General features: G+C 37.0%; 2 protein-coding genes across 2 annotated transcripts in view; one reads left to right on the forward strand and one right to left on the reverse strand.

Moving 5' to 3' along the window:
• The window catches only part of LOC131772543 (cold shock domain-containing protein E1), a 15,385-nt gene extending 7,610 nt beyond the window's left edge, over window positions 1-7,775 (forward strand). The window contains exons 12-29 of the mRNA XM_059088474.2: window positions 472-534; window positions 761-847; window positions 973-1,240; window positions 1,572-1,654; window positions 2,063-2,158; window positions 2,623-2,670; window positions 2,905-2,979; window positions 3,077-3,159; window positions 3,638-3,746; window positions 4,045-4,137; window positions 4,473-4,552; window positions 4,893-5,082; window positions 5,363-5,527; window positions 5,687-5,794; window positions 5,937-6,020; window positions 6,170-6,249; window positions 6,441-6,509; window positions 6,966-7,775. Of these exons, the coding sequence (XP_058944457.2) occupies window positions 472-534; window positions 761-847; window positions 973-1,240; window positions 1,572-1,654; window positions 2,063-2,158; window positions 2,623-2,670; window positions 2,905-2,979; window positions 3,077-3,159; window positions 3,638-3,746; window positions 4,045-4,137; window positions 4,473-4,552; window positions 4,893-5,082; window positions 5,363-5,527; window positions 5,687-5,794; window positions 5,937-6,020; window positions 6,170-6,249; window positions 6,441-6,509; window positions 6,966-7,158 (1,974 nt within the window). The 3' untranslated portion in view covers window positions 7,159-7,775. The remainder of the gene's footprint in view (window positions 1-471; window positions 535-760; window positions 848-972; window positions 1,241-1,571; window positions 1,655-2,062; window positions 2,159-2,622; window positions 2,671-2,904; window positions 2,980-3,076; window positions 3,160-3,637; window positions 3,747-4,044; window positions 4,138-4,472; window positions 4,553-4,892; window positions 5,083-5,362; window positions 5,528-5,686; window positions 5,795-5,936; window positions 6,021-6,169; window positions 6,250-6,440; window positions 6,510-6,965) is intronic.
• Window positions 7,776-7,920: 145 nt separating this feature from the next.
• Window positions 7,921-9,337, reverse strand: LOC131772447 (L-rhamnose-binding lectin CSL3-like). Its single transcript, XM_066160860.1, has 4 exons — window positions 9,313-9,337; window positions 9,090-9,229; window positions 8,707-8,832; window positions 7,921-8,274 (listed from the first exon to the last, which is right to left on the reverse strand). Exons 1-4 carry the CDS (start codon window positions 9,332-9,334, stop codon window positions 8,221-8,223), a joined length of 342 nt encoding a protein of 113 aa, XP_066016957.1. The 5' UTR covers window positions 9,335-9,337; the 3' UTR covers window positions 7,921-8,220.
• Between the last annotated feature and the right edge of the window lie 829 nt (window positions 9,338-10,166).

Genomic DNA, 10,166 nt, shown 5'->3' on the forward strand with positions numbered 1-10,166 from the left:
GGAAATTGCATTAAATGCAGTTAAATTCAATTTAATGGAGTCGACAACAAAGAGAATCAGCATTCTTTTGTAGTCAGCAGTTTTTGTATTTGCGCATGTGTCGGAATTCCATGTGCTCTTTGTTTGAGGCACTCTTGCATGTGCTTTGAGCTTGAATTTGCAGCGTTGTTTGGACTGACATCTCATCATCCAGGTAATTTCCCAACCCTTTCTCTCCCTCTTTCCACTGTTTATTCATCTGGGTTTTCAGGATTTGCCAGCCATGGGAGCAGTCTACATCTAGGAGCTGGATGCCAACAGTGCAAGCTCCTGGATGTCTCAGGCACCCAACCTCTCCATAGCAACTTAGTTGTTAAACATGGACTGGGCAGATGGTTGTATTTCAACTACAAAAGCTGCCTGGTAAGTAACCAAAAAAAAAACTATTTTATTTAAGGACATAATATATTTCTGTATTTTTTCCTTTGAAAGGGGGTTGTCTCTTCAATGAAAGAATCATTTGGATTTATTGAAAGGGCAGACAAAGTTAGTGAGGTGAGATCAATAAAGCTCTTCATTTGATAAATGAGATGTTTGTAGAGTCTCTACATTGTATGTTCGGTTAATTTGTCTGTTTGATACAGTGTACAAATACACAAATTCTATTTTTTACTACTTAATTATTGTTATTTTAATTACTAATCTTACTGTCAAAGCTATGAGAGGTTCTCATGGTCTGCTCTCTTCCCTTAAGCCAAGTTTATAATTTTTTGTTTTTTAGATTTTCTTCCACTACAGTGAATTCAATGGCAATATTAGTGAACTCATGTTAGGAGATGATGTGGAATTTGGAATACAAGCAAGAAATGTAAGCCAGATTCGTATATGTATTTGTTTTCTGTTTGCCTTTATGTATGAAATTTTGGTTTTAAACTCTACTGATAGCAAGGAATAATTGATCATTTTATATATCAAACATATATGTTCAAATAGGGCAAGGAAGTTGCAGTGCGTGTTGAAAAATTACCTGAAGGAACTGTGAAGTTTGAAGACATCAGCGATGAAAGATTTCAAGGAACTGTGGATCGGCCACTGAGTAAATCTGCTTCAAAGAGACAACATGATCCATTGCATGGAAAGATTGTGTACACTCCCCTTAACAATGATGATGTTGAGGAAGAGATTGTCTTCTCTGAAAGAGATTTGCATGGAGACTTCTCCCTTAGAGTTGGAGATGTAGTGGAATTTAATATTGCTGTTGGTAGGTTTTCTGAAAAAATTGTCTTAGGATGTCTTAGTAGTCCGACTAATAGATTTAGATTGGAACTGAACACATTTAAATTGTACTTAATTTTGAAGCAGTAGAGGAAAGAGCTATAACTTAGAGTCACATGTACTTTTTGTGTAGCAGTAAGAAGGTCACTGTCATTAGAACTCAGCCACTGCTTATCAATATAACAATATGGCATTGAGATACAAATTTGCTGCTACTCTTCTAATGGTTCAAGGGTAAAGTGAATGAAACTAGCATTCTGTATTTGCATTTTAGGTGCAGACTTGCTTATTTCCGTTACTGTTCTCTATTTTTGTAGATCGCCGTGACTCTCTGAAAAGAGCTACAAATATCAGCCTAGTTGATGTAGCTGAACCTATTGATGGAGAGTCAAGGGAATTGGTAATGGCTATGAATTATCTTTCTTTTTGGATGTACCAGAATTAGCCTTTTAATTCCTATGAGTGACCAAGATAAAATTTCTCTTTACAGTATCTCTACAATATCCAGCACACTTGTGATGAGAATGAAAAAAAATATCAATCAGAGAATTATTAGTTGATTCAATGCTAAATTTCCAAACCAACATCATGAGAATTGTATGGCAAACAGTAAGGAGAATTTCTTATGAGATCTTGGAAGTGAAGGATTAAAAAGACTCCTACACATACCTCTACATTGAAATGACATCTTACCTAAGAAATCCCCCTCAGAGAGATCCATGTGAACATTGTACGGTGTAGTTAATTCTTGTTAACAGTTATTTTTTTACATAGTCATTGAAACTTGATGGACACTTTTCTCTATCAGGGTATTGTAGCATCTTTGAAAGAAGGATTTGGTTTCATAAAGTGCTGTGATCGAGATGCAAGGATGTTTTTCCACTACAGTGCACTTCTTGACTCTGTATGTACCAAATGAATTACGAATTCTGACAATTTATGAAATGCACCAACCATTTCTTCACATCTTTTGTTACACTTGTCGTTTAATTCTTCCACTTTTGCTTTTAAAATTTGAAACGGAGGCTTGAGTACATATCATATTTATGAAAAATGTGTTAGAGTGTGTGAGAAGGAGATGAAATTAGAAACATACATGTATAGATATTCCTGTTTATTTATGAATTATTCCATTAAAACTTATAGAAGACTGTTATTGGTAGTTAATAATGTCCTATATTATAAAAGTGCTCTCATGTTTGATCAGCTCTGGGAGAAGTCTTTTTGATATGTATTGTAAACAAGCATACATGTATTTGTATATTTGTAAGATTAACTAATGTACATTTTAAGATACATTTAGGTTGTCTTGGTTCAAGATAAGAGTTAAGAGCTCACTGTTTTTTGTTTGTCCTTAAATTTAATAAGGCACATCAAATTCAAGTTGGAGATGAAGTGGAATTTGCAGTATCTGAGGTGAGCAAAGGATTACATACTTTTTTAATTGTACATTTTATCTTCAGTGGTGCAGGTAACCATCAGTCTTTCACAATAGTTGTTTAAGCCTACTCTAATAGGTACATGTTTATTTGGTTAATAAGATAGAGCACGATTCATAACATGATGCCAAACATGAACAAGTTCTCTAGTTGAGGCAATAGATAGCTCTACATTGGTGACAATTTTTCTAAGATGTTGCTTTTGTTTTAGGACACATCTTCCATTAAACGCCTACATGCAATAAAAGTCCGAGTTGTACCCAAAGGAACAATTATTCAGATGGAGGTTTGCAATAATAATTTCTTGCTGCCTGGATATCATTTTTCTCTCAGAAGTTTGTCATGGTGAGTTAACATGATGACAACAATTTAATTTTCTGTAGAAAGTTTCATCTCAAATGTATGAGGGATACATCGAAAGAGAACCCAGCTATGGCACGCGCAGCCCCAGAAAGGATAACAACAGGTGGGTGATGGAAATGTTGTGAAAAACTTCTTTCCTATTTTTAAATTTCAGACCTGAGTCTTTGAAGTGGACTGTGAGGGTCCAACATAAGATTGAACTTACCATTATTAGTTCACTTCTTTTATCTATTTAGTTAATGAATAGATTCCATGTTGGTGTGCATCTGTACAGTAATAATTGTAGATCACAGATGATGTCAAACTGGGGTCAAAAAACAAAAAGAGCTGCAGACAAGGCGTAGCTGAGTGTGTCACTGATGGTCTTACCACCTTTTGGGGTCTTCAGCAATATATTACTGTTGACACTCATAGTGACATGGAATCTATTTGTTTTACATAATAACAAGATGAAAATTGTTGATGGTTATGTCATCTGTGTGTTGTCCTCAACAGATCATAAATAAGGATCAATCAAAATGCATGTATAATTCTGTTTATTATACAATCATCTAAGTATGTTGGTTTTTTTTTTTATACAGAGAGAGTGAGTCTGGTCTGATCAACTGCTTCATTGATGGAGTCAAAGAGTTGTTGCCATTTGATTTTAATAACTTTGAGCTGAGAGGAGTTGCCCAGTATGGTGACCTGGTAATTAATGTCATCTTTGTTGAAGTAGATCGATGTCTTTAATGTATTCTAGTGGGGAATGATTATATTCAACAATTATACATTCTGCATGTGCTAGGACAAGTTTCCTGTGACTTTGCCTTGTTTGTTTTCAAAAAATGTACTCTGAAATTTAAAATAGTACATAATTTAAAGCCCTCTAATAGACACCAATAATAAAACAAAATGCAACGCTTTGATGTAGTACTACATTTACCACAACTGTACATGCAACAGCTAGTTTATACTGAGCTGAACATTTTCTGCTTACAATCTGTAGGTGGAGTTCCATTTGTCAGAAAGTCAGAGAACTGGTTACAGAAGAGCAGTGAATGTAACAGTGTTGAAAAGAAACAGTGAACTGCGGCACATGGTATGGAATCTGAGCTCTTTGCTTTTCTGAAATGACGAGATTCTTTTATATTTTTCAGGAAGAGTTTCTAAATAACAATTTTAAATGTAAAATAAATTTTGCAAACTAGGAAGTCCAAAAGTATAATTAGACAGTGTATTTTATTATTATTACTATTTTTGTTTGTATATTTGTTTTTGTTTGTGATGTTTGGAGAACTTTATGAATGGGAAATATATTTATAGTGCCTCCATTTTGTGCAATTCTTAAAGGTCTTTTTGAAGAGATGCTTGTATGACTGCAGCACAATTGCATTTTAGCCGCTGATTATTACTAATTTTTTTTTTGGTGGACAGGGATTTGTTGCTACCCTCAAGGAGAATTTTGGGTTTTTGGAGACAACCGAACATGACAAGGAAGTGTTTTTCCACTACAGGTTTGTGCCTAAATTATTTTATCTACCGGTACGTGTACATAACTGTTGAACTTAATATACAGTTGCTGGCTATTCTGGAGTTGCACAACTATTTTCACTTGCTTTCTGATGCGAGAGTATTTTCTCTTTTGGTAGAGCTGTCGATTTAAGCATAATTAAAAGTGTATTTCTAGAACCAGTCGAGCCTTCCTTGGTTCATTCCTACATCTCTGTTGGAGCGGTACTGGTGAAAGTTTTCTATAGTGCAATACAAATCAAAACCTAGATTTCATCGAGTGCCTCTCTCTTTTTCCTGCCTACCGATAAATTGATTAAACGCTTGACTAAATATCCCTGATAGTGAATACGATGGTGATCCCAATGAGCTCATTCTTGGTGATGAGGTGGAATACAACATCAAATGTAAGAATGGTAAAGTCAGTGCAGAGATGGTAGTCAAACTAGCTCGAGGGACCATAACTCAGGAGCAAATTCTGCCAGAGGTGTATGTGGGCAAAGTTCTGAGGTCTTTAAGGCGTGCTGATCCACAGGTAAGGCTTTCAGACTGCAGTTGTTTTAAACTTAATTGTAATGTTTATTTTGTTTTTTAATTCTACAATTTACTTTAAAGATCTAAAAACCAATGCGTTTTTCTGCTTGGATATGTATATAGACCATTTCTTTAGTGTGGGAGTTATTCAAAGTTCACCTTTCGAGTAAACCTGAAGTTCGGTTTCGAAAAAACAGTGATTAATAAATTGATAAAACGTACATACTACTCATTCATCCACTTTTCCTTTACCTCCTCATTTGTGGCCCTGTATTTTGTAGCAATTGGAGTATGCTGGTTTAATAGAGCGTATTACAAATGAGGACCAGGAGAGCGATTCTGAGAATGAGGTGGAGGAGGACTTGGATGATGGAGACTCCTTAACTGTGGAGTATGGAATTACAAGTCTTGTGGACAAAAAGACTGTGCTACAGTATGGAGATAAGGTATAGTGTTATCGGAACTGCAACTCGAGCTTCAAAACTCTCTTCTGGAAATAACCTTGCCATTTGAGGATGTGAACCAGGCGGTTCTCTGCTGAATTAAGAGAGTATACTTCCCGTCGCAAATTAAATTATTAAACAGTATTTTCTTTTACTCCTTAGGTGCGTTTTCAAGTCGGTGTCGATAAACAAACGGGAAGGGAGATTGCCATGAAAGTGGTTAGTGTACGACAACGAGTGCGGGCGCGAGTTGAGTCAGTCAAAGGCCAGGTTAGTGTTTTTTTTTTCCTTCTGAAGTCCATTTCCCCATGGGGACGCGGAATTTTTTTCGTTTGTCCCACGCTCGCGATTCATAGATTTGTTGGTGGTAAGAGTAGTGTTCAAACGATGTATGCACTTGATTAATTTTCAGTTTGGATTCATTGCTTACGAAAATGAGGAAGGAAAGAATCTGTTCTTTCATATGAGTGAAGTGGAGGGTGAAGTTGAACTACAGGTAAGTAGAAAGCACTCACCTCGCATTATTCCTGCGAAAGGCTTTAGATAGGGGACGTCGCCAGTAACGACATCACCTAGATCTACTCAGAAGTCTCAGCTCGTCGAGGCAATAGATTTGACTCAGTATTTCTCGTTTCTATCCTCCAGCCAGGAGACGAGGTGGAATTTGTTGTGGTGCAGAATCAGAAGAGCCGAAAGATGAGCGCATGTAGTGTGCGTAGGATCAGGTAAGTAGTTTCTTCGACTCCTTTAAAATCTATTCCATGCAAGTAGTAGTCAATATTATCACCAGATCGTCCAGAAAGCTGTATTATTGCTTATCCAACTTCGTCAGTCATTATTAACGTCTGAGACATTGTAATCACAAACCAGAATGAATTGCCTGCTGATCTGAAATTTGTGTCATTTTCTTCCACAGTGATTCTCAGCGACCCGAACGACTCATACGCAGAACATTCACGGAGAGTGTCGAAAGCCCAGGACCAAGGTAGGCTGTTAGGCCGAAAGGTTGCGAGTAGTTCAGTTCTTTTTTTAATTCAAAATTTTTTGATAGGAACGAACTACTTATGCAACTAATCCCTTGATTGACTTCTATCACTCGACCATATGTAACGTTTATTTGGCAGTGTGACGAAGATTAAGAAAATTAACGTCCAGCGAAGTAGTAAAACTGCAAATTCTCTGAACGAACATTCGCGGAAATTCATAGCGGCCTGGAATTAAGAATTATCGATCAGATGTTGGGAATGAAAGGTTAAACTCTACATTCGCAGTTGTATCGTTGTTACTCGTTGGGACTGCGTCGTTATGGGATAATCGATAATGAGATTGGCGTTTCATAATGTGAACCAAATACTGAGTTTTTACAGATTCGGTCGCACTGGATGTGTTTAGTCTATGAGAAGGATCTCTGTAGTAAAATCATGGAATTTTTTCCCCTTAGAATTGAAGTGATCCGTAAACCCAGCGGACCCGACGGTACACGAGGGTTCACGTACAAACGGACTCTGCGTTCCCTGTCAGATACAGCAACGGATCTCACCCAGGGAACCAGCAGGCGTACTGCAGGCTACAATGCGGCTAAAGAGGGGAGCGAGTTTGAAGATCTTGTCTCCAAGCTATGTGATCAGGATTGAGATTTTAGTGCGATGGGGAAATTATGTATTATAGGAAATTGCAGGAGTAAAATAGTGGTATCCAACTTTAGATAGATAAATTAGTAGTAGATATTTGTCTTGTCGCTTTAGTTATAATCACGCCGTAGATTTCTCTATCTCATTTCTTTTTACCGTTTATATGACATTAATATTGTGGTGATCCTATGATGATTTTTATGTTCGTATCTCGATCATATCCGCACGTTCTCATTTTGGTTTTGGTTTTTTTTTTTTTTTTGGTTATATGTTTGATCATCGGTTCTTTTGAAAACAGAGGTATCAATGTTTTTTTTTTCTCGCTGATAATGTGGCGCTCTAACTTCTGAGGATTTTTGGCATAACAACAGCGTATAGCTCTTGCCTTCTCACGGTGGGGTTCATGAAGGAGAACAGATTTTGTAATGGAACAGTTGAGGTATTACTGCAGCCTACACATCACGCAGGGCGAGATTACGCACCAGTTTTATTAACTTGCTGAGGTTTTGCGCACAAAGTGTGAAGTTATTACAATTTCGAAAACGGTAATTTAGTTAAATATGTAATTTAAATGAATGTACCACACTTATCAGTGAAACTAATAAAGATGCAACTCAAAATTTTTCAGTGTGTATATTGATTCCTTTTCATCTTTCCTTCATTTTGATTTAAGAGATTCCGTTTGAAGAGGAAGGAAGAGAGAATTTACGATTTTTAAATACTTTTTGAACCAATAGTTAAGCGAGAGGATCTTGTCTACAGAGAGTAAGTTGCTTCACGAAAAATCTTGATTCTTCTGAATGTAAACGGCGTCACAAAATTGGTTTCCTTCGAACAAAAATTATGGGGACGGGAAAAAAATCAGGCTTTTTCCATTTGTCATTTTTGACCTTTAAAACGCTGGACAACCAAGAGGAGAAATGTAAATTATAATTGCAGCAGACTTGTTAACTGCAGTGTACGATTGCGCTGCTCCTCGTTAGGATGGCTGCTCGTATCGTATTTTATTGTAGAATTTTTTATATTAGTGGCAATTTACAGAGCGCTCAGCGAAACAAAGGTGACTTAAATTATTTGGCATTTATTGAAATGTTTTGAATGTCTTGCAGCAATGATAACCTGTAATATGAAACAGAAAAGAGTTTATGGGACAGACTGAATTATCTTGCCGTTTCAGGTCGATACTAATGATACCTGGGTATGCTCATGAACTGAGAGCACGTCAATCAACACCAAACAGTGAAGAAAATGAAAGTGGGTACAAAAATATCAGAAAAAATGAGAAGATTGAAAAAAAAACAAAAAAAAAACAAGTTATTGACTAATTTCGTGCATTTTTTTTTACGCAGTCTGAGGGTGGACAGTTTCTTTTATCCCTCCCCTTTCGTCAACCGATCCTAGTTGTCAGACGATCCGAGCTTTTTGCATTCAACTTTGCCCCACATTTTGCGACATTAACGAGTGCATCTAGAGCGTCTCTGATGAAAGGAGGCTAAATTAAAAACATGTCCTTAAATTCAGTTTGTAAGGAGTATACTGTTTTTATACCACCTTCATTTTAGGCACACTGGTATTTGACTTGAATGTACTTGGAAGACCACGTTGGACAAGGTTTCCGAACACATCATTTGAGGCATGAAGTTTGCACGTGTTTTTCCCGTCGCAAGCTTCCTTTATCTTAACCAAACAAAAATAAAATATGACAAGTCATTTAACTTTTCATCAGATGTTAAAAAAAGAAACAGGAAAGGAATGAAAAAAGAGGAGGATTCTCCTAACTAGCCAGATCATGAACCCATCAGAAGACGCGGTGAAGACAACGGGGGCAAAGATCGCAATAACAACTATCACATTCACCAAAAATCACGCCGTAATAAATAGGACAAAATGAGCCAGAAAAAAAATAATGTCCGTGTTAGACAATAAAAAATTACCTTAGCCTCAGATCCTTTAGCTTCACAGTTTGTGTCCAACCCAAATCCACATTTAAACGCCTTCTTCCTGCCATAGTAAGCACGTATTACCTTAATCTTCCTTTCATCCTGGCAGATCGATCTCTCGTAAGCGTAAGAATCTAGGAACAACAAATAGATTTCATTGTGGGAAGGATTGCCCGCCACGGATGATTTTGAATGGCTTAAAAACCGTTAACTTTACCGTTAGCTTGTGCTGAGAACATGCCTGTTACATCAAGAAAGTAAGGTGATACTTTGCCTAACTCTATTTATACTTGCCGTGTGGTATGGTGCTGATATTTTAGGAGAGAATTATTTACACGCTGTAATGTGGTATTATCAACTGAGTTGATAATACTAAATCACCCTGTTATACTCTTCCTTCGACGCAGCCCCACAGTTTCTTTAGAAAGTTACCCCCTCTATTTATTTGATTTATACTCTGTTCACTCCTAGATGTCACATTCAGAGATTTAGGACCATTTGGTGATGACGACATACAGCGTTGAAAATGATGCGCGTCAAAGGTTGAAAACTCCTTTGCGTCGTAAGACGGTGTAAAAATCCAGAAAGTATTCGTCACCATAACTAACAAACGATTGCTAAACATTGCATAAAAACAGTTCGAAGCTTTGCCTACTCGCGGGACAGTTGTAATGCAAATTGACTTGCTGAATGTCAATTTCACTGAGCTTCTCCCAATGTCCAAACTGCCTTGTTAGCAACTCGACTTTTTCCCGCGCTTTGGGCAGTTTGTTTGGGGTTACTTTGAGTTCTCATTGATTCCCAAGGTGGCCCAGTTCGAACGTTGAACTTCACATGAAAAGAACAAAAACGACGGAATTAAGTTAATGGTAAGCTCTACGTTTGAGTAAAATATATCAATTTTCCGGTTTTACAGTTGTTTCCCCACTCAAACTTATGCGTTGTATCTTTTGCTTTTTAATGAGCGACCAACTTTGATATGACAAAGTAACAAACATCACACGTAAATACGCTTCAAGCACATGGTAGCGCTGAAATTCCCCTGTCATCACGTGACTAAAAGTAACGTCA

Source organism: Pocillopora verrucosa, chromosome 1 (genome assembly GCF_036669915.1).
Source record: "Pocillopora verrucosa isolate sample1 chromosome 1, ASM3666991v2, whole genome shotgun sequence".
Classification (NCBI taxonomy): Eukaryota; Metazoa; Cnidaria; class Anthozoa; order Scleractinia; family Pocilloporidae; genus Pocillopora; species Pocillopora verrucosa.